This window comes from Lepisosteus platostomus, chromosome 11, assembly GCF_059453375.1.
Source record: "Lepisosteus platostomus isolate fLepPlt1 chromosome 11, fLepPlt1.hap1, whole genome shotgun sequence".
Taxonomy (NCBI): Eukaryota; Metazoa; Chordata; class Actinopteri; order Semionotiformes; family Lepisosteidae; genus Lepisosteus; species Lepisosteus platostomus.
In genome coordinates this window covers 9,303,451-9,329,280 of record NC_142621.1, presented here as the reverse complement: position 1 = coordinate 9,329,280, position 25,830 = coordinate 9,303,451, and the positions used below count along the sequence as shown (strand labels likewise).

Genomic DNA, 25,830 nt, shown 5'->3' with positions numbered 1-25,830 from the left:
ATTTGTTTTCCCACAAAATTAATCACATGCAGGTGTGCCGGATGAGAAGTATTGATTGCCCTTTCTCAGAAGAGTGGCATTCAAACAACAGACAGACAAATGCCCAGAGCGAGAAGGAGCATCTTTCTTGCTCTTTTCCTAATGCAGCTTTTAATTGTTCTTTATTAATGCGTGTGACATTTTGCTGTTAATCTTTTCTAAGCCCCAATTCATTCTTAATTCTTCTATTCAGAAGGCAGGTCATGGATTTCATTACCTTTACACCCAGGTTCTTCATAAGCTCAATTTCAAATTGCACCACATTGTAGGGCAGTCGGAACTGGGGGATCTCAGAAGTGCTGCAGACAGAAGAGGAAAAAAAAACAGGAACTTGTCGGACAGACGTCAGTGTTAAAGAAATGTCAGATAGCCTAGATGAAAGCAAATTTTCATCCATTAATTAAATCTCCTTTTTTATCTCTCCATTGACAAAAAAAAACATTTTATTCTTAAAACAGTACTTCTACCTTCATGCTCATAACCAGAATAATATCAAAGGAACATTGTAACTTGATTTCTTTGATCAATTATCAAAATATACAGGAAATGTATAAATAAGGAATTATGGTTACAAAAAACTACCTGCATCATAAAATTATTTTTTGAAGGAAAAGTATGAGAAATTATAACACAATTTATCCATAATAATTGACCTTAAATATTAATTGTATTGATATATCAAAGCGTTACGCACACAATCCTTCAACAGCTAAAGAATAGATGCTCTCATGATTACACCATAAATATTGACAGGGTAAAATATAAATATCACCCTCAGACACCTATCAAACACAGAGATATGACGGCCAATGACCTGATAATCTCTCCTAAAACTTAAAGCTGCAGTAAACCGTAAATTCAAAGATTAGCTTGCTTTCTTTAAATAACCTAAAAGAAAAATATACACAGACATCAATATGCACCTGTTATGTTTGGTAATGTGTTAAACCTAAAAATTAACCACACAACAAGAAAGCAACTGAAAAATCAAAACTGTTCTGTATTGACTGTCAGGAGAAATGAAAAAAAAAAGTTTTTAGCAAACGGCTCTACATTTAAAAATGAAGACAGGTGAAATATTCTGACTGCTAGTGCCTGACTTTCAGAATGAAGAAAGGCAGAGATTTCCTTTCACCTGAGCGAAGACTTTTTTTTCCCATTTGCTGTACACTCAAGTATGAACAAATATTTGTGACATTTCATACCTGTCTAAACAAATAAATCAAAAGTGCTAAATGAACTCTAGTGAACACTATTCTCTCAAAATAAGCAAGATTAAAAAAAAAATATTTCATGGCATTCACTGAATCTCCACCTTATGACATGTATATACCAAGGTAATCCATTGGCAGTTACTGCTATGAAGGACAACATTCATGACAGAATTTTGATAATAAGAATAGGAATATCTTAAATGTGTGTAATGTCAGTCCTTGTTTTGAAGTCACAGTAGGATCTTATGATGACTATGATATCAATGCATGACTGAAAAGATGTGGCATGAATATAGCTGAAAATACTGTAGTGTTTTTCAATTACAAGTGCTTTAATAATAATCCCTATAGATGACGTCTGTGTGAAGCAAAGGTCATCCATGCATGCAAAAATGGAAAGGGTTTTATTCATTTCTTGCGTTTCAAATGTACAGATGAAATGGACTCCTTATACAATTAATACAAAAAAATGTCATCTGAATAAAACACTGATCAAAGCTCCTATTTCAGAAATTACACAATTATTTTTCTGTGGAAAAAAAAATGAATGACCTGTAGGTTCTGTACAGATCAGGATGTGCTTACCTTAAACCACCAACGTATTTCTGTTTTTCAAATATGGTGATGTCATCATAGCCCAGTCGCCCCAAAAAAGAAGCACAGCTAATACTGGCAGGTCCACAGCCAATCAAAGCTATCTTGGTGTGAAAGCTTTCATGCATTTTGTCTGACAGGTTGGGATTTCTGATCTGAGGGATCCCCATTGTGCTGAATATCTAGAAATGGAAGGGTGAGTTTGAAACATATAAATATATTTTATTTCATTTTTAAAGATGTACAAACAAAAGTTTACAGTGACAAAAATATATTTGTTTTCCTAAAGGAAAAAAGGGTAGAAAACACTTATGGGCCAAATGGCCTTCTCTAGTTTGTAATGTATATTAACCTATGTTCGATATGTGTATCTGTAAATCTGTAAAATACATCAGCAAGTGATGGTCATTGATGTGCGAGGTTTATTCACCACACTGTATATTGAACATGTTTATACTTATTATTATTTACCCACACAAGCAAGCTTTCAATACATTATTTAAATATGGAAATATCCTTGTTGGTACACAATTTAATTCATGCAAGTATATGCGTGCTTGGTATAAATTAGTATACTTTTGTGTGCTTAACTAAATCTGAACAAAAAATATCTTTAATGAATCTAAACCCAATCTATTGCTGATGCCTCAGTAGGCATTTTGGCTAGAACATGCAGCACTAATGCAGCATTTCACTGCATGGTTTGAGCATTGTAAAGTTGACCAGTGCTTTAACCTTTGATCTGTACATTTTCACCTTTGCCCAGACATCAACATCATTTAGTACTATAATGTGGAAAGGTGGTCGTAGTGCTGCAACTACATTTATTACAAAGAGGGAAGTGGATGTACACACAGAAAATAATTATTTCATTAATTAATAAAACAATGACGCATGTTATTTCTAAAATCTAAAACTTTGGGTGCAAACACTAAACCTACTCTAGCTTAATGTTCTGTGTGAATAACTGAGAGGTCCTGTGTTTGGATTAGAAAACAAGGTAAGACAGACTGTCAAAGGCACTTATACTTACCTGTGGCTTCCTTCAGTCAGCAACTGATTAGCGCTAAAAGGAAATACCATACGTCTCACTGTTTCAAAAGAATGAATAACTTTATCACTGTTTCTAAACCGGCTAAGACAGTAACAGTAACTGAAGCTGGATTCTGATAGCTCTCCACTCCTGGGGCTATCTAATTATCAGCCTGATAAACACAATGACCTTTCACATTTAAGGAAACAGGAGCTGCAATGTAGCCAGAAATGTATAAGTCACAGCAACAATGGGGAGCAGGAAAAAAGAACTGCTTTTGTCATTGTTCCTTTCATCCTTTGAACAGTAATAAACATTTACACTATGGAACAGGAGAGTGTAAAAATTATGATACAGTACAAAGCAGAAGAGGATCAGGTAAATGAGTATAAATAAAGAATAGTACATAAATGTGTTCTGAATTTATAAATTGTGGAAATTTGCTGAAATATACTACTCTGTATTAATTTCATTGCATATTAGTAAATGCATTTCTATAGGTTGAATTCTATACAGTATATTCTAGACTTTAATTTTAAGTTTCTTCTGTGTTATTAGCTGACTGTAATAGAAATTGTCTTTAATCGAAACATCAAATTGACTGGAAATGCTGGACTTTTGTGGACATTGGTTGGCGATGATATCTATGCAACACAGACACCTCGGTAACTTTTAAAACACCCATTGTCCTGCACTGCTGTCACTGAGAGCCCCATCTTTTCTCCACACGTAGTGCTAACTCTACTGTGTGCACTAGAGCTTGAATTGTTAAAGAGAAGCTGAGCTGATTAACAGAAATTTAAATAAGTTGAAATGTTCAAAGAAAAATAACTTGTGAAATCTTATTTTTATGAAAACGCCAAAGTATTAATGAAGGGCATTAGTATTCAAAGAAAAATAAAAAAGCAGAAGCAATCAGGTCAAGCAATGATTACAAACAATGTTGAGGAGGAAAACAATTGCACTGATTTTATCATCACAGTAGTACACTACGATGCATGTAACACAATCATTTGTAAATCATCTAACCACTGATGATGACCTGACAGCAGAATACTGTACTGTAAATGAACGGTACCTAATATCCATGTTTTGAATATTTACTATTCACGTTGTAATATTTTCTTTCTACAGTATCTATTGCAGTGTGAAACAGTAAAATATTCTAGGATTTCATGTTGGACCACTCACAATTATTTCTTTGTTTGAGCTGCTGTTGCTGAGTTTAATACCTGTGTGTTAAGGGTGTATTAAAATAAAAGATTCTAACAATGCTAAAGCTTAAACACTCCAGCTTCATGAAGTTACTGTATATACAGAAGCATGCAGGTGAGGACAGCATTCATTCAAATGATACATACTTTTGGAGGCAGAACAGATTATTAAAAATATTGCAACTATAGGTCCCTTACCTTCATATTGAACCCTTTAAATCAATAAAAAATGCATGAGGAAAGGCTTCATAGCATTTGAAAATGAACGTTTAAAATGGTTTTAAGACTCTTTAAACAAAAAAGAAGGTGGAATTTCAATGGTATGGACAAGATGTGTTTTATATTTGCAGTGAGGTTTCAGGTAGAAACTCAGCACAGTCACACGTCAATGACATCTAGAAAAGCATGGCTCCTGTGCAAGCTTTGTCTCCTTGAACCATTCTCATATCCTCCAAGTTCATGCAGTCTTCAAAAGATGCATCCTCACATAAACACTCACATTAAACCGCTGAAATAACTACTGAGAAAATCAAATAAGAGGAACTGTATTGCGGGTAACAAACAAATGTGATCAATACAAATTAATACAAAGAGAATCAAAGCTACTCTAAATTTCTAACCCCTTAACAAGTTCTCCAAATTTGGACTGGGTGATCAACAGTTGACCGAAAACTGTATTTAACCACATTCATTTGACAGTTCCTTCCCTGGCTGTTGTCACAAAGTGCACTGAAGACCTCTCCCTCTACCTTTCTTCCTTCACTTCCATATTCTCTTTATTTTCCATCTCTTTGATCCTACAAATATCTATTGCTGTTTTAAAGTGTAATAATATTTTAGATGTCTTACTGTTATCAAAAGTAAGCAAAAAAAGTGACAGTAATTGAGTGGAGAATGGTTAGCACATCAGACCTGACATAAATTCAAGTGGAGACGCTCGCTAAAAACAGAGAGACCAAGGGCTGTTTGGTATTCAGAATAAATAACACTGTCATTATTAAAAGAGTTGATCCAGGCCAGGGTTAAACTCAACCAGAGAAGAAGCAAACTACAAAAAATATCAGTCAGCTTACATCTGAAGTTGAAAATCACACATTTGAGACACCTTAAAACTTCGTTTATTTTAAAGCTGTAAAAAAATCTCAGTTAAGTCCAGAAAATATATCCATATCATAACAGGTCAAAGACAGCAATGCAAGCTCCTATAATGTGTTTAATTTTAATGAGTAACTTGAGTCAAATTAAATTGAAAAGATAATGAAACTATGAGACCAAAAATCATGGTCACTTCTATGCCAAAGTAGCACATGTACCCTAAAGCATTTTATAGAAAAGGGAAAAACCACTACAGATACTAAAACAATAATGCATAAAGTAGCACAGATCTGTCATTATTATACCCCTTTTGGCACTGGAAAAACATACTGCACATCACGTAAATCTCTAGGTAAATCTGCTTAGCATAAATATATTAATCTACATTGTATGGGGTTTTTTGAAATACATATTAGAAGTTTTTAATGATTTTGTGAATAAGATCAAATGTTTTTGTTTTTTTTCCATTAAATCTCGTGTATTAGACATGAAAGATTTCTAATTCTTTTGGTTTAAAAAAATACTTACATTTAGCAATCTTTCATGATTTTGACATCTCCTATAAGTCAAACCTTTTTTTTCTCTTATGTAGGCCTGTATTTCTGATGGCGAATTTGACATTTATCATTGCAGGAGACTGAATGTACAATAAAATATCCTAGAATTATTACTTTAATGGTAAAGTCTGACAGATACCACGTGTCAAAGACAGAGCAGCTGCCATAACAAAGAGTTTACAGATGCCATTAATACAATGTTGATATTAGAAAAGGGCAGTACAGAGTTTAGTGAAGTGTTATGTGAATGTAACAGAGATGAGGAATTTACCAGTGACAGATTAAATAAAATATAGCTGCAGTCCATACCAACAAAATTGGGATTGCTCTTCACTCAATTTAGATGTTCTCAGGTGTGTGAAAAACTGGAATTTAAAACTATGTAAAAGTAACATTAAATGTATTTTGCAGGATTGTAAGTTTGCCAAAAAAATGACTATGAGAATTTAATTAATCCAGATATGTCATACTTTAACGGGCAGCTGCCAACAATCGGGGCGGAGCGGTGGCTCTGTGGCTAAGGATCTGCCCCTGTGGCTGGGAGGTTGCCAGTTTGAATCCTGTGGCCAGCAGAGGAATCCTACTCCGTTGGGCCCCTGAGCAAGGCCCTTAACCCCAACTGCTCCAGGGGCACTGTACAATGGCTGACCCTGCGCTCTGACCCCAAGTTACTCTCTCCCTATCTGTGTGTGTGTGTCTCATGGACAGAAAGCTGGGGTATGTGAAAAGACAAATTCCTAATGCAAGAAATTGTACAGGGCTAATTAGGTGATCTTATCTTGTCTTATAGATTACAACTTGTAGACTGACTGTTCTCTCTCAGTGACAACTCCCTCCCACGTCTTACTATACCACTCTCTACTTTAGGACAGGACTATCTCCATACAATATCTCTATACAATTCATGCATTAACTATGGGCTTTCATTACCTAATATAATTTGGAGGTACACAAAGTGTCTTAATTAGTTCTGCATTTTGTTAGGCTTCAGCATTTACAATGTCCAGTGACACTAGCACTGCACAATACCAGCAAAGAAATTGGAAAACCACTTTAATGTGTACGGACTTTAAGCAAATTCACATTCGCATCCAGATTGCAAGGAGTTAACATTAAGATAAAACAACTATATTTTTTAAAGAAAACAGAACAACATTCAATTATATGAAAGATGTAAGGGGTCTCTTTGTAGGCAGGTATTGCTAATAACTTGTACTGTATACCTCTGTGGCAAACTGTTGCAGTCCACCGATGTTAATTGGTCCCTCCTCCGATGCATATAAATTGCAGCCTCCCACACACAGGTCAGAGGTTGGACACACCATTCCGCATGTCAGTCCAAGGGGGTTGTCAGAGAAAATAGTCTTAGCAGCTCCGTAGTAGTTCTGCAACAAATTATGATTCACATGAATCCACTGATAAACATTATTATACATTTTCATTTATTAAATGGAATTTATGAAAGGAATATTAAAAAAATCTATCATATTTCAAGCAAAGCGTGACTGACATTGTAGGTTCCAGTACAATGAATAAAGCTGCCCAAATATCATTTGCTGTACATTTGAGGAAAGCTAAATAAGATCAAGTAGACATGGAAGATAAAAAGAGTTAACTGATTAATTCATAACTTTCACTTGTTTTGATACAAACTTTGTTACAGTACAGAAGGGCTCACTTTGATGTAACCCAGGCAAATGTATTGTAGCTGATCGGTGCTCATACACGATCTAAACAGCTGCAGCCATGGTCTGTGTCAGTTACATAGACAGTAATATTCTCTGTCTTGAAATATCATGCAAAAAATAAATGCAATTGTCCTTTTCCAAGAACATCGGATACTTCCACATTCAAAGAAAAAATAAAACCGAAAAATGAGTGTCTGTTTAAAAAATATTTTGATAAATGCATAAACATATAATTGTTTTGCAATACATTATTTTATCATTTAATATCCTGTATGCTTAGTTTAATTATTATTATTTATTTAATTGGTTTTTTATTAATATGTGAACATGGATACCTAACATTAACAATTTCTATACTAAATGCACACATTTAAATTATTTAGGATATTTTATTAGAAATAATGTAGTTACATACTAAACAGCTTTACTGTCACAAATTAAATATACTGTGTATAAACATGACAAAATCTAGAATTATCCACATGACAGATTTAAAATCAAACCACATTCATCTTCAGTCACTATGACACATGTGACACTATACGTTATTATAATTATTTATACTGAAAACTAAGCAGTAATAACCATAAAGAACTTGTATGTTTCTGGAGTCGGGGTTTGAATAATGAAACTGGATTAGGAAAGTGTTTTATTACCAATTCAGTATACTTACTTGCTTGTGGCTAAGACTGTCCCCATAAATGGATGTTTTTTCTAATGCTATTATCACAATGCATGAAGGTATCCATTTACAATAATGGAGTGGTTTACGAAAACATAAAACTGAAATGTTAAAGTTAAACTTTTGTATCTTCACAGGTACTGTGCACAAGCTTAGTCTACTTAACACATTATAATGACTTATTTAATCACGCTATAAAAGTGTACAGCAAAATTCATGATGTTTGAATCTCTGAACAGCTTCTTCTTGACATGCAGGAAAAAGAAACGTCATTGCGACAAGCTCAAGAATTCAAAAGGAAGGAAGCTTTCAGAAATCATTTTAATAACTAAAAAACATTACCTCTCATTATGATGTGGCATTCTATGTTGCCTGTCTTTCACATAAACATACAGGTAACTCAGTAATGTACAGTATTATGTGGAGGCTAGTAGTATTTAAAATACTATTGTGTCTTCAATAACGCTTAGATTTTAAGAAGATGGAAATAATGATAATGAAAAAACATGAACATACTAAATTTAAATTCCTCGTGTCAATTAACATTTGCCATCAACGGGTTTGATCAATAAGAGATTAACCACGAAAATCTCGGGCTCATAGCACATGTGTCCTGGTTGGATTCAATACAAGCTGTACACTCTTTGATGCATGACATGCTGTTCTTGGAAATTTTGTCCCATTCCTCTTCTATAGTCTGACAGATAAGCAGACAAGCACCTGTTCAGTGGTCACTGAGCCTTTGGTGACCTTGATGACACATGTCCTTCCAGATCATCCCATGAATATTCAATAGGAAGGAAGTCTGGGAGTAGAGCATCCCTGGCTTAACTGTCACATCCACACCTTGCAAGAAACACTGTTATAATATTGCCACCTGAAGAAGGCTCCACAGCCGAAACGTTGTGTTTTCTTTCTTCTTTTTTTCAGCATGGAATAAACCTATTACTTTTTCCTTTGCAGCCTACGCATGCTGAAGCAGCTACCCACCTGAATTGTTATAATATGGCATGCTGGCATGTGTTGTCCTGTTGGAATGTTGTCAGTTTGGGATAAGTCCACAGTTAGTGAGATTCCAGGACTCTGACTGACGTCAGGGTGCCATTAATCACTACAGGTTCAGCTATGTAGTGACTCGACACTCATGCCCATACCATCACAATTGGACCTCCTTCTGCATGTCACGTCTTCTGCTGATATCCACCAGGATGGTCGACACAAAACCTTGATTCATCACTGCACTGTTGGCGAGTCCACAGGAGGACACTTTGACAAATCAATGGCACAAAGGCATATTGTCTTGATAATTAAGACATATTTCTTCCATTCTGTGTTTGTTCTTTCTTGATTTTCACCAAGACACCACCTCTACTTCCCGTACCTGTACCTGTAACCTCATCTAGAATTACCCAGATTTTTGGCAGTTTGGCATACGATTTTCTCAAACATTTTTCTCCTCTTTCTGAGAAGATGTTTTGTTGAATGTTTGAGCATGCGACACTAGAAATCAAAATGTGTGTAGATCGTCAGCAGTGAACCAAAGCACGAGCAAATCTGTATTTTATTTCTGTTTAAATGTAAAAACGGTGACTGTCTTTAAAATCATTTCATTTCAAATGCACATGGTACAGTATATTTTTCATGTCAATGAGTACGTGTCAGATCTGTGCTTAGATGTCCCAAAGCATGGACAGTTGCAAATTGAGAGGTATCGGAGCTGAACTCTGACACAAATTAAGTAAAGAGTTACCTTCTGACAGGGCAGGAAGGATCGAAGATCTCTCCAAGCTGAGAGTTCCCCAGTTTACCTCTGCCTGCCATGATTACACTTTCTGCTTGAGTTATTTCACAGGGATTCCAGGACTCCAGAATGACATCAGAAGACAAAATTATACTTAAACTAGAATAGCATCTTCTACCAGTCTTCAATGATCTAAACCAATCCTTCCCCATAAACCTAAACTCGACTCTAGATTGAGAGCTAACCTTTAGATTTAACCTTAAATCCCAAGATTGAACTCTAATTTAGGGCTAACCCTTGTCTTAACTCAACCTGGCCTTAAACCTAACCTTAACTCTACCTTGATCCAAACACAGATTCAGACTTAACCATTTCAATATTCAGAATTTATTAAATTACGCCCTCTTTAAAACTGAAATACAGTATCTTAGAAATTGAATTTTCAGTTAATTTCTATTACTTATTTGTGATCACAGTGTATTGTCCATGAACAGATAATGGAAATGGAAATTTGGTGAAATGCACATGGATTCAATTGGATTTCAATTTTGAATGGTAATCACCGACCAGATATAGTTTTGTTTGGATTTTTGGTAATCCTACTATAAAATCAATCACATTTAACAAATTTAACAAATAATTAAAAAAGCATGGCAAATAACAGCTTAATTGAAGTGTAATTGACAGCAATATGACATGCATTCTACCATGGATCACCTATAATTGTATTTAGAGTTTTAAAAGTTTTTAGAATTTTAAAACATTGCATTTATCCTACTTGGAGGTCTGGTGTTAAAGATACTATGTTATTAAGAAGTGGTATTTTTTTTGTCATTCTAATTGAAATATTACACTGTGATTAAGAAGTGGTAAAATCACAGCTGAATAAAACATTTAAGTATGTGCAGCCCAAACTGTCCTTTCTAGAGACTTGCTTCTAGTTGTACAGGATTACAACGAGTTAAGACTCAGAGTCATGGTTTTGAATGTTAATAATAAATGACAAAATTACAATCCATTGTGAACCCAGGTTACTTGCAGAAATTTCATAAAATGATTCATGGACCTTATTTACCCACAACAATCGAAAATCCTATAACATTGAATGCATATCTTAATGAAAATCATAAGACACTTTTCTCCAGTAAGAAGGTTGACAAGCTAGGTTTACAGGTGTTCCAAAATCCTTTAATTTTACTTTATTAAAGAAGAGAAATTAATACACCTTAATTAATTGACAAATCTATATTTTAACTGGTTAAGAGGACACATTCTGTTGTTCTTTTTTTTAGAAGAAGCAATCACATTTTTAAAAGCATATCAGAACCTTTTTTCTTCTTTGTTCACCCAGCTCTTTAAAAATCAGAAATATTTGGCCTCCCAATAAAAAGGATGCCTACTAAATCGGAATACTACTAAACAGCACAGAGTGAGTCATAAAACTCTAAGAATTTAAATTCTTTGCTGCTTTTATAATGCACTTCAGCATGTACTGTACATTTAACAGTCATTTACACAATTGAAGAGTTTCACTACAACAAGACACTTAACATTAAGATTTAAAAATCCTGAAGACTTGTTAATTTGCACTCTATAAAATGTTAGACTGAAGGTTTGAAGAGCAAACAAATTGCAAGCATGTTGTAAAAATGTTAACATCTAATCCTTTCATTAAGAGAAGCTCTTTGTTGATGTCAAGGTATATAAAAAACCCAGAATACATGGACTACAGGTAAATCTAAACTTAAACCCACTCTCCATTCAGAAGAATTTGGTTACATTCTTAAACATTTTGTGTTTATTTTGAGGTCTAGTCGATTGGACACCAAGGGCCATGTTATCAAGACATTTTATTTTATTATGCTGTGCTTATTCCTTATTTCTGTTATTCCTTCGAGCAACATACAGTAGTTAGATGCCAATCAGATCACCATAATAATACTGCATGTTACTTTCATTTTCATTCAGCATGCTAATAAACTTGCTGATCTACTGTACCTCTGAATTAGAGGATTTATATTACTATTTAATACAATTGTACAGTTGATGTCTTGTTATGGTATTTATACTTAACTACCTTGAATGTTCTACTTTAGGGCATTATACAGCAAAACATTTTAGATATACTGTACAACTCCCTATCTGTCAAGATTTGGGCAAATGTTACAACATTATTCTAAAAGATTGCTGATGAGGAAGTCTTTTAACAAGTATTTATGGGTCTTCTTTTACTGTATTGTAATTACTGTAGTGTGATATCTGAAAGAGTTTCTCTGAAAATATATTGGCACCTGCATACAAATTGAAAGAGAAACCAATTATGTCAAGCCCTCTGCATCCTTGTCGATATACATACTGCACACGCACACATGATCCAGCTCAAAGCCAAAAATACATATCATTTTGTCCAAAAAAACACTATTCTCAACTGTCCAGGGATTAATTATGTCTTTACGGTTTATTTGAGGACATGGACACGATACATACAATACAATCAAGTAACCGATTTATTTGAAAAGAAATTGATTTTTTTAAATTTTCTTTGTACCAGGTTTTAATTCAACACTCCCAGAATGAAGTCCAACAAAACAGCAACGTATTAATCCTATTACAGTCAGTACTGCTGGAAAAAAATAAATTGCCAGAATATTTTAAATATTTTGAATATAAAAACAGACTTTACCTTGTTAGCAATGCTTGTGATGAAGGATTTAACATCCAGATTTGTTGGACAGCTTTTCTGACATGGGGCGTCTGCACATTTAAGACACCTACAAGTCAAAAACATTTCACAGATCACATTTGAAAACCATCTGATTAAGACAGTTCTAACAAAGTGAGTGACTTTCTTACAAACCCGCTAATACAACAGACAAAAAGATTCTCAGAATGTATGGCCAAGTCATACTCTCACAAAGAACCATAAAATTAATTGAGAAAATGCACACTTTTTTTTAATCCTGCTTGTGCCTTATTGTAACTCAAATGAGGAAGCAGCAGTCAAATAATGATGCCAGCTCATGTTTGTTACATGGAGGGGGATGTCTTTATAATGACTGCCTTGAAGAGTAATAACACTATAAATAATGATGACTACATAATGGCTACCACATTGGCTGACAATGACATACTCATTTTAAATAATAAATAGCTCAACCTAATTAAATCTTCATACGAAATAAAAAGATGTGCAATATTCTGTTGGTCCATGTGAATATCATATGACAAGTGCATAACAGAGAGGCCTGGTATAGGTCCTGACCAATTTATTCAGTTTTATTCTTGAACTGGATCACAAATAAACAGCTGTTGAAATGTCAGATGTTAATGAGGCAGGTTGATGCAGTAGTAAATTGTAGAATTTTTTTAGTGCCGTGAGTAGACCCACTACAGGCAGGCTCCTGTAATAATCCCATCTTGCAATTCTCTAAACTCTCTGCAGACTAAAGTGCATCAGGCTGCCATTAATCCCACTTATCACCCTGACAGCCGGGTAATTACACTAGTGCTGTAGCCAGGTTGTCCTACTAAAATACCAAACGCTGTGCAGGAATGCACACCACCGAGATGTTTTATTAAACCTGGGTGGTTGATCATCAAGTGACATTAGTGTTGACCTATTTTTTTATTTGACAATAAATTATCCTTTGACCACACCATAATAGATATTACAATGTGGATTTGTAGAAGAAAGGTGCTGCAATGCAATGAATGTAGCAGACAATGCAAGTAAAATACTTAGAAGATGTCAACCATGCTATCATTTCCCTGGCTGGGCTTTATAATTAATAAAGGAAGCAAAACCAAGATAGAGCTGTATAACACAGGAAGCACCAATTAATGCATACTGCGGCCTTTTGTTATTCACATACTGTAGTAGTAGGTGATACTCAGTTTTAAATTTTGTTACATCCTATTAGGAATATTATATAAGCTGAGAATTAAAATGGACACTGTGGCCACATATAGAGGACCAACATGAGAACAATTACACTCCATCACATATTAATCTGCATATGTCTGGATTCATAAAGCATTATATTTTATGAAAAAGGGAATGGAATGTGGTTACACGATGATTTGCAGTGCCCTCCAAAAATATTCGGACAACAAATTCGACAGTAACAATCATTATTTTTGCTTTACTGTCAAGCAATTTGTATTTAAGATCATCATATTTCATACAGTACTGTATATCATATGAGACTGTATGAATGATAAATACAAAAATGTTTTTTTAATCATATTGCCACAAAAGCATTCTTTGAGTTCTGAAATCAAATTGACCAAATGTATTGGGACATATTCACTTTAAATAAATGAGTAATAGTATTAAAATTGATATATTTTTGAAGTAGTAACTGCATGCGGTGTGCAAACCACTGAGCTCTTTGAGGAGTTATTTGATTTTTTTTTACTGCAGCCACTTTGAATTCTTGCCTACTCTTGGAATGTTCAGACTTCAAATTCTTCTACGGCATGTACAGTAAAATGCACGCTTAACCAGATTTAAATCTGAAGACTGACTTATCAAATCAAAGGTGCTCCACTTCTTTTTTTTTTGGTACTGATGAACTGTTGCCGTATGTTGTGAGTCACTGTCGTGCTACAGTACATGTTTCTATACCCCATTCTATAACCCATTCTACTGCTGCCATCATTAATTACATCATACTGTATTTCACAATGAATGGTAACACCTGATCAAAAAAACAAAATTGCTGTGGATGTGTATTGAAAAGTCATGCATAGTTTTTTTTTTTATCCTGTTTGACTGAGGGCCAACAACCTGGCCAGAGGAAGAGGAAGTTATGACCCCCATGCTGAGTGAAGAATTAACCAAGGGGTAGCTCCGAAGGTGGAGATGGAGTGAGGGAGGGATACAAAAGATAAATAAATGCCAGGGAGAGGGGCTTAATGTGTTTTTTCTCGGATTTGAGGAAGTAACATCACAGAGAATCACAAATCCAAGCAGTTGAGATGAAGGATTAGCAAAATGTTATGACTTCCGAAATTTAGTTAAAAACCTCATTATAGAGGGGTGAGCCAGATGTAACATGGCTATTACCCCAGTCAAACTTTGCTCACAAGTACAGTATCAGGAGACATTTAAAACAATTTTACAGACAGCTGGGGGCAAGATTAACCTCCACCATAGTAATGGAAAAGTTAAAGAGTGGAGAAAGAGAGGATTGCAGATGATTCAAAGAACATCACCTCATTTATGTACCCTGTAACTTTGGAGGGCACTGTTTAGTTAAGCACTTTGTATAGGGAAAGCCCAAGATGCTTTAGATTACTATTTAAAAACTGTCTCTCTCACTGAAAAAGTAAACAAGTCATGCAGTGTAAAAAGACTAGCTGAAGACATATTCCAGACTAAGGCTTGCTAGCGTAAGCGTTCGTGCTTTTTTTTGAATTGTTGTAAGTCTCACAAAATAGGAATAAGAGCATAATTAAAGAAAGAACAATAACAGTATGATAGAAAATAAATGGCAAAAAAACATACAGTAGTCAAGTCAGGCCACTAATCAGTTCTGACATCCACTTTTGAAGACAACCTCTAAAGCGATTTGTAAAATCCCATGAATAATTCTTAAATTTATGAATACGACGATGAAAAAAAAACATTACTCTATTGCTTCTTTTCCCCTGAATTAGAGAAACTAGAACATAAAGAATCAAATGGAAAACAATCTTTTCACCATACTGACATCTACAAATAGAGCCAATAGTCAATTTTAGCCTTTTCTAAAGGCGAGAATTTCATTGTTCTCTGAACACATTTTTTTCTCTCAAGGTAACATTAAAGACACTAGATGATACAGCCTCATTTTAGGCCTCCATTTATCTCCGAGACCAGCAGCGCAAGTGCTTAGCAAATGTCAACAGAAAAAATGCAGACACAAAGGCAATCTTATTTGTTCAAAAATTGCTCTAGGTCAGAGCAATTCAGGCTGGCATGCAGAGCACTGCTTACAAGAGAACTTTTCTATGCACTGCACATTAGGTAAACACCTGTGGTTTGCAGGGTGTTACAAAATATAGTTGGCTGATATTCTTTTTCTCCAAACTGCATCCAAGTATTGTCAAAATTGAATGAACAGCTGAGTATCAATGCAGCAGTAGATTCTTCCTAATGAATCAATGCTAATCAAGCCCTTGGGTACATCATATGATAACTGCATTCCTAGGCATTATGAATTCTCTGTATGTGCAGGTAGCTAATCTAATAATTCATTGTTTCTATTATTACTAAACCAATTAGAGTTAGCAATAAAGATGTCTAATTCAATAAAAAGACTCTTTATAGAGTGGACCATTGGAATATGTTTGTTCTTAACTTCTTTATATAAAACGATTATAGAATTATCTACTTCTTTGTCTTTCAACTAATTATCTGGATTTTTTTCCTAATAATAATTTGCTGTGAGCAATCTCAGCTGTATTCAAAATGTTTTCAGCTACTTATTTGCACTATGATGTAGAGAATTCATAATTTTCATAATAGTTTGGGAAAATGTTGGCCCATTCATAATAAAAAGTAGCATTGTTCACTGCAAGTGGTTTGAAAGTATTTAAATTTGTATTGCATACTGCAAAAGGAAGTCTTGTTGGTTAACATCAGAAGACAAGGAATGTAGGTGTAATTGCTGTCTCTCTCACTAGAGAGCATTTATTTCCCAGCCAAAATGGCACTGTGCATGGAAAATGCATTTGAGCAGATGGTGAGAGAACTATGAACATTGACAATAGAATGAAAAATGGCTGGTGGATGAGTGTATTGCCCAGTTGTGTGTGTATGAGTATGAGGCAGAGGTTTACAGAAGAACATTTCACCCTTATTAATACTATACGAATACTTAATAACACTTGGAGATCAAGCGCGACAATGAATGCCACAACTCTTAAGCAATTTGAGCAGATATACATTCATTCAGATATACCTGCAGAATATACAGTATTCGTTTATAAATATTGTGTTGATTATCATTTGAAAGTCCCAATAAGGACAAATGTTCTTGTATTGCAAATTATTTGGATGATTTTCTCAATAGATTATGTTGAAAGACCTGGGTCAATATCCCAAATCAACACAATTTCATGTGTGCAGATGGTGTGGTCACATTATGCAGTGCATGAGGATCACCAAGGCCAGTCTGGCCCCTTACAGTTAAAATATTTTTTGATTCAAGCTATAAAATACTGTATATGTATGTGGACTTTCATTATTAGGAAGTGATTCACCAATTGAACTGATACATAGTATATACTGTAAAGCATTTGTTCAGCATTTATAGGGATATGTCAGATACCTCAAAACAATATCCAGTAAACCTGCATAATAATGAGCAATTTGTATTGACACACCAGGGATCATATATCAAATGTGGATGCTTTATCAGTGAACTTGCACGTGTACAATTTGCATGTGTCTCTACACTATTTAGGCTAATCAACCAGCCACCAAGATCATCCTATCAATGTCCAGTTTTAAGATAGGGGACTAATCAGCTGAAAATAGCCAAACCTGCAGAAATGACAACTTGCCTCACATCCGTGTCACAAAATGATGAACAGGCCATAGGTTCAAAATGAAAGAAGCTGGTTGTATAGTGACAGATGTGAGATAAAGAGATAAAATCCTAGACCACATCATGAAACCCAGGCTGGTACTTTACAGTAGGTGGATGGATATGACATAGTACTTCACCCCATTATGCAGGAATTCTAAATTAGTACTGGGCAGAACAGATCACCTATAGGATGCATTTGCCTGCAAGGGCTCTAGACCTAAGCCATTCCAAACATACTGTACTATATGTCTGACTTGCTTTTATTGTACAGTTTATTTGTTGTATTGTACATTGTTTGACCCCAGATTAGCCCATCTTGAGAAGAAGTAGTGAAATCCTCCTCAGCATCAACTTAAACAGCTGTTATTGCTGAATACCATAGTGTTATTCATTCGCGTTGGACCTAACAAGATACTGACATCCATCTGATTCTTACAGTTGTCTGTCTTCAGTTTCAAAGACTGTATAGTCATGTATGATGTTGCTGTCTTTCCTAATACCTATAACAGTGATTTGATCATGTGTATAAATTTAAAGATAGCACATTAATAAAGGCCCAAAAAAGATTTTAATCTGCAGATTAATTTCCTTCATGTAAAGGTGCAGACGACAACTGTGCTCTTAAGCAATTATTCCTACAAACGGTATCAATATGATTGATACAGCACATTACAAAACACTGTTTCTGAGAAAAGAGTATCAGCTTTTACTATGAATGCTAACACCACATAGATATCAAAATGCTAAAGTAAAACATTTTCAGAGCAATAAAAAATAAAAAAACAACCTGTTAAATATCATTCATTACAAAACTAAAACAATAGAAACTCAATCTGTACATCTTTCAGGCTATATCTTAAACAGAAATAAAACTGTTTCAAAAACACTTATTTTGCAAGCTTGTTTCTAACTGATCTGTTCAATTCATTTACAGGTATTGTGTAAATATATAAAAAACATGATTAGTGACAATTTTTAACAAAGCAATCAAGTGTTTCAATAGTAAAAAAGTCTTTATATGCACTTTATATGCAGTACCACAAATTACCTGCTGATAAAATGGAACCTGAAGTTGCTAAAAATGTACATATCAATCTGAAAAATGCATTATCTGTCCATCTGTGTGGCCTCTACTTCTCAGTTAAACCTTGTGGAGATTCTGCTCAATACAGTAGTTAGCATACCTTTTTGGATATGCAGTTAGTTCAACATAGTATTTTTAATTATGTACACAAATCAAAACACAGATACAGAGATCTGAATTGTACAACATGTAAAGCTTAACCTCAACATTCAGTAATTTACTGGGGTTTTTTAAAGGAGTTTTTAACAAAGGTTCAGGAGGGATGAAGTGCCCAAGTGCTCCTTCACATCTGCTACCCTAACTCATAATCCTCCATAATGAGTCATATCACTTCCTAAAAATGTATCAATACCATAACATCTCTATAAACATTGCTAAAAGCATTTTGCTACTGTGTGTTGTCATTCATTATGAATTATCCATGTGCATTATGGTTTCCTCTGTGTGTTCCCATACTCAGGTTTGAAAGAAAGATGAAGCAATTCAAATTCTCACAGGGCAAATTAGTTCTTCTACCAATTTAACGTCACCTTCTTTGTACTCAGAAACTCAAAACGTGGGGCAGATTTTAATTTTTTATCTTAAGCAGCGTTTACAGTAGCTACTATACTGAGTATCTTAAGAAATGTATCACTATATGTACTGTATAGCAGCATGTTTTTAAACATTTTGGCTTTGACTGTTAAGAATTCAATTAATTTCATATGAAAGAGTTGATTAGGTAAAGGAGATGGGATCACCTATCCTATTGAATGACAAGCCTGGTGAAAACTGAAGAAATAAAACTGCAGAAGAAAACCAATATTCCCCACTTATCAAGCGATCAAAACCTTCACGTCATCTTCTTGCCATGTTGATTCACTAGCAATGGAGCTACAGCAAGTCATCTTTAGTGATGACTCTGTAGACTATCCTCATAGATATCAGTAAGTGTGGCTGGCACAGACATACAGGACATTATGTTAATCGTTGTGTACAACAGACAAAATTATGGGAAGGTCCAGAATGCCCTATGTCATCCTGGTGTGATAACATTCCAGCAGGATGACTCATGCCCTAATAGTAATCACAGATCTTTCCAAATTAAAAATGCAGCACTTCTGTGGATACCCTGGTCGCCGGATGTGAGCACCATTTCAAATTTGTGGGATGATCCAGGGCAACATGTGGCCTTTGGAACTCAGGGACCAGTGAACAGGCACATGCTTGTCTAGGTTATATGAAAAGAGAGTTGCATTCTGCAACTTAGTACAAAGCATGAACTGCACATGTACAGTATAGCTTGTACTGCTTTCAATAAAGTGGTCACACTTGCTTATAGCCTGTGACTTTCATAATACATAATGAGTTTATATAGAGTACATCATGTCTGTTCAATAAAATGGTAGTGCACCAGCTACAGTACACAAAAAGGATTTTGTCCAATTTTTTTACAATAGGCTTTTGTGTTTGAACACAGTAATAAGTGATGTTTTCCTTTGTTGTTTTAATCTAGTTATTACGTTGTACATTCTGATCTAGTTGTACATTTTGCACAACATACAGGATAATTTTAGAATGAAATGCAGAAAACCACAAAAGCGAAAAATACAATACGTGTCTATGTCCAATAGCTTTTGGAACTTAGTGTCATAGAATTGTATTAAAAACAATTAACATTGTGTGAGTATTTTTATTTTAAAGATATAAACTGAATAGAAATAAAATATCAATCATAAGTCAGCTATCTGATTTTAAATGATTGTTTCCCTAAAATTTTAGAAAAGTATGTAAAACACTACAGTATGTCCCTAAGTTCCATTCCTGTCAATCCTAATTGTAACAGCCACATTTAGATTTATAGCTTTGTGTTCTACGTTATCCAGCTTCTGGAATATTTTAATGTCAGCATTTCTGAACTACATCATAGAATAACAGCCAGGTGAACAGAGATTATGGTGTATTCAAGGGTTACTAAAAAACTGTCAGACCTGTCAAAACTGTCCTTTGGAGGCATGTTGAGGATCAAGCAAGGATATCTAACAGCTGCATACAATACAAAGCATCAAACTGCCATAAGCAAAGGTGCAGGTAAAAATTAGCTATTCCTTAAGTCCACTGGGGTTAGACCACAATAGCTTGGTCTGGCAGATGGAAGACAGATATATGTCCTTCGTGAGTTTTGCCATGCAACAATAGTGCATTTTTAGAACAGACCCAGAGTTAGTTTGCTTAATTTCTTTCAGATTGGTTTATATGGAAATGGCCTGTCTCTGGAGTATACATTCAATACATGAAACTCTCCTGGCGTATCTAATGATGCACAGCAGAGATTGTCATTGATTGTCTTGTAGTAGTGGCTGACAGAAAATATTGTTATAATGCTGTTGACACTTAAAACACTTCAGAGAGGTTATGACACTGACATAAGACCAATTGCATATAAAACTCTGAACACAGCTTCCAACACTTAACAAAAGAAGAGCTCTAATAGAAAGAGTAAAAAGGAAATTCTAATGTAAATGTTTTCAGGGATCATTAAAATCAGCATGTACTTAATGTTTGGGTCTAAATTAGACATACCCCTACCATCTGAGTTTGACTGAATTTAGAAACTACAATTCCCCATCATAAAGCCTACCATTTAAAATTCAACAGATTTAAAATAATAATGATATTCAATGGCACAATAACAATTCAGACAAGGCTATAGTGAAAATGTATTACAAGCAACATCATTTGATTTGTTTTCTTTAAAATAAGTGTGTAATTCAATAATGTATTCTATTATCACTGAGAGGGGCTTACCATGCTGCTGTATGGTAATCACCACCTCCATGTTTACAAAACCAAAAAGAGCATTTTTTTAGATGTCATCACAGTCTTGTCAAGCATCATAGAGTGGAAATACTGTACAGATGCTACAGCACATTACATTCATATTCATCACTTGAATTAATGCTATTCCAAAAATCACTGTGCAGTCACACTTTTATTCTCATAAATTAACAGAATTATACTTGTTTATAGAATAAGCTCGTTAATTGTGGGGTGAGTCTTCATATTTTGGAAACCACAATACATAGACAGATTTAGAAAAACAGCCCTTACCACAATACATCTTGTGGATTTCTAATGTTAGCAGAAAAAAGTCAAATGCCAGGAAACATACTCATAATGATGGCTCCAGGGACCATGTAAAATCTGTCTGTGAAGACAGGTGGTCTTTATAATGAGGTGGTTTTTCTTACAGGTTTGGCTGTAATTTTAATTGTATAAACTGTCTAAGTTAGAACCAATTAAATCTGGCTTCATCACTGGCACCTTTTGACACTGGCTGCCAAGAGGTAGGGAGAAACTACTATTTTCACTCCTTTTCTTCAGGTTGGTGTTTGGATGGTGTAGCATAATGAAAAGTCTAGCAAGGTGCATGATGAATTCGGTAATTGTTCTAATTTTCACATGGCATGTGGCAAAAAAATTGTATTTTGGATTTCTTGTTTTACACAGGCTATAACAACCCTGAATACTGAAGAAACCTTCATTAAAAATGTTATCAGCATAACCCCTGCTAAAAATATCAGAAATAACTGATGGTGGATATATTATTGCCCTTCAAATTCAAAATTATATTGACAATCATTAAAAAAAAACATAAGTCTCTCTCTTTCAACGACTTTCCAAAATCATAAAGGCAGCTATATTCATAATTTAATATAATACATTTATTAATATTTTTCAACATAATCCATGCCTTTAAGTATCATTCCTATGACTGTTTACAGAATATTAATATGTATATTCATAATAAATGACACATAACCATTACCAACTGTAGAGGACAGCAGAGAGCAGCATCTGAAGTTAGAGTCAGCAAATGTGAATAGATTTACAAATCTGCTTGAGCTTCATAATAATAATAATAATAATAATAATAATAATAATAATAATAATAATAATAATAATATCAACACCTTGTATATTTATGTTTTTAAGATATTCTGAGAAATATTTATCATGGTGATGCTTTTAATTTTGCTCCTTAAAGTTGTTTAATACATTTTATCCAAATAATTTATATTTAATACAAAATGTTTCCCTTAGGCAGCTTATTCATTTTTTGGTGCTACTGTACACTCTATACTCTGCCTTGTCTTGAACTAAAACAAGAAAGTCATCCTGCATCGCACTTACAAACAATGGTTATATTTAATCTTGTAACTTCTGTAACGGAATATATTATCAAACATTTTTACTCAGTTTAGACCACAAAGTATGATATATTTGTCTCTACCACCTTATATGTTAAAAATGTTAACCATGTTGTATGACCCCTAAATGCTGTTATAATTGCTACCCTTCAACATCAAAATGGTCTATCTTAAAAGTTCGATTTTTAAGGGAGCATGTGGCTGACCAGGCAAAAGCCAACGGGATTGTATACATGAATCTTTGAGAGTTTGAACAATTCTTTATACTATAGACTTTGAAAAGGTAGAAGCAAAGTGGCACCAGTCTTGAGACCTGATCATTATTAAAGACTTTACAGACCAATTTCTATTGCTGAATATATCGAAGGTTTATCGGTCTCCCTCATAAATCATAAAACATAATAAAACAAGATAACAAGCAATGCTTTTAGAAGAGAATTTCATAGTATTGTGAAAGCAGTACCGTTATTGCCCTTGATGAAACAACAGTGAAGGACATTGACGTATTATTATGTTTGCTTTTCATGAGATTTTTAATGTCTTCCAAAGCTGACAAAGGCGGTATCAGTGTTGACATCTTTCTGCACTAGCAGTATATTGCGAGCTATAATTAAAAGTGTTTATCGGGATCAAAATCAGCCGATGCTCTATGTGAGCTGTCTTGACAGAAATCTGTAGCGATCCAATGGGGAGACCAAAACAGAGAAGGACATAAGTTAATGCTAAATCGACATAAAATGTTCCCCACAAGAGGAACATTTTTATTATGACAATTAATAAAGTGAATATTATTGCTGTTTTAGCTCTTCAATTAGAGAACCAATAATTGCTATATAAAAGACATTACCAGCGAAGCAACTGTCCAGATATTTTGAGAATGTCTACCCAAAACAAATTTAAAGAGTTTAAAGTGATTCCAAGAGACAGAAATAAGAGGACTTTATTTTAAGTCAATCACCATTTCTACACAGTATCATGGTAGGAGATGCATGGAACACGAATTTCAGTTTAAAGGCCTTTTACAAACTTGTTTATAGACTAAAATCCCTACAATGATGTGTCCACACCAGCAATTCTCTCATCGCAGAAAATTACTGATTTAGTAACAGAAAAAAAAGAGTGATTAAGAAATAGTAATCTAGCAGGCCATTGACAGTTTTACCCAAGCTGGGTATAACTCCAGTCTGCCCCAATGAGCTGCACGTATTATGAGGGGTTTGTAGCAAATGAGAATGCAGCCAGACTGGCCTCTGTTGAGCGGAAAAGTGAATGCAGGTAGATGACAGCACAGGGAACAAACATGAGCACTATTTTAGCCAATAGCTCAGCCCCATTTGGGATCTCAATAATATGATCAACTGATGGGGTGATTGGAAAAAATATATGTGGCTCTTCCAAAACATACAACTTGGGCATTGTGATGAATCTATTTTTAAGAAGAAGAGCATTAACCTAAATTTAATTATATTAAGATCTCAAAATCAAAAAGGGTTAAACAGAAAACACTTTTTGGTGCACATGCACTTAAAATGGATACTTAAAGAATAAGAGCAAAGACGCTCAGGAGCAAACAATGGTAAGGACTGCTTACAGCAATAACAGACGTTCCTTCACTTAATAAGAATTTCAATATTGTGTTTGAGCTGTCTCTTATTGAATTGTGAAGTCTGATAAGATCCTTTTAAATGCGCTAATGGCAATTTTTCTACCTTGTTTAAATTCAAAAGGTTCTTTAGTACCCTCTCTCAAATTGTTCAATTCAGATTTTTCCAAGTGTGTTCAGGAAAGACAAAATCTAAAATGGTTCAACATTAGATGGAAAACACCTCCTCCGACATGTTTTAAAATATTCAGCTGCATCATTTCCATTTTACAAAAGTGTGATTTTAATAAGAAGGGTTATGACATCTGTTAGAAGAAAAGGCCAACCAAAGAAAGTATGTGGGATTCTCTTGCAGTGCAATCCTGTCCCTTAAAATATGAATAAAAATGTTTAATTTTATCTAAAGGTTTTAGGTTTCAAACAAAAAAGCTCAGTTTTAACACTGTGCATTTATTGAAAGATATTTTATTTTATGATCCATGTTGTATCTGTTTAAATTGTTTGCCATGCTTAAGACTGTTCTTTACTATGCTTCTGAAAGGGCTTTTCAAATATCATGGTCAATGTATAGTACAAGAGAGAAGTAAAAGAACATTAAACCATTTCTTTTATCTCACACAGACATACTGTACTTACTTTAAACCGTGAATATTAAAACAATTTATTATATCGTGCTTGAATTTGAATTATCACAAGTCACAAAGAAAGAGATAGGTCTTTTGAAATGGTGTGATTTTTTAAGGCGGTCAAAGTATTGGGGGGGAGCAATTGAGATAGACTACAGTATCTTTCATTTTAATTCATTACGAGCAATAAACGACAGAAAGAGTCTTCGCACTGCAGTTGTATGGTATAAGGTGGAAAAGGGCCATTGAAAGACTTTTCAAGGTCTCCAGTTTTAAATTCAATTGAAAGGCATATTGCTATTCAACCTGGAACAAGGTTCTTTAAGGGCAGCATTTCTATTCTGAGTCCATCCCTTGACAAGACATACCCAGAGCAGTGTTAGTAGTAGTTTAGAATTGTAAAAAATAACTTGCATAAACAGAATTTATTCATCGAATAATGATTCATAAGCTTTCATTCAAGGAATGGCAGCCATCAATCACAAGTAGCCAATGGTGTCTATTCTTCTCTATCATTTCGGTGGTCATCTCAATTGATCAAAATGAGTATCTGTGTATATGCAATGGCTCTTTGTGGCACATTGGGCATGCAGTGGCATTCATTAGTGCCCCGCTGCTGTTAAGAGGACCAGATTGATGACCTTTCCTTTGAGGCCAGTGCTGTCTGACTGCGCTGACGCCTGCCCCACTCTGCCCTCCGAAAGCTCAGGTCAGCACTTCTCTGCAACAATTGATGAAACATTTATTTCCGTACCATTCATTTTTCAGACATTTAGGGATGATAAATGACATGCAAGGGTAGCTGCATCATAATGCACACAGGTGCTCTTACTTGGTGACACTGAATAACAAGCAGACCAACCTCAGCACTTGCGTGGCCTGAAACCAATCTT

General features: G+C 34.6%; 1 protein-coding gene across 1 annotated transcript in view; it reads right to left on the bottom strand.

Moving 5' to 3' along the window:
• Nucleotides 1–25,830, bottom strand: part of LOC148651954 (dihydropyrimidine dehydrogenase [NADP(+)]-like) — a 200,380-nt gene that overhangs the window by 135,087 nt on the left and 39,463 nt on the right. Inside the window, exons 4-7 of the mRNA XM_088598326.1 lie at nt 12,541–12,628; nt 6,970–7,131; nt 1,839–2,029; nt 257–338 (exon numbers count right to left, since the gene is read on the bottom strand). Coding sequence (XP_088454452.1) covers nt 257–338; nt 1,839–2,029; nt 6,970–7,131; nt 12,541–12,628 — 523 coding nt within the window. The remainder of the gene's footprint in view (nt 1–256; nt 339–1,838; nt 2,030–6,969; nt 7,132–12,540; nt 12,629–25,830) is intronic.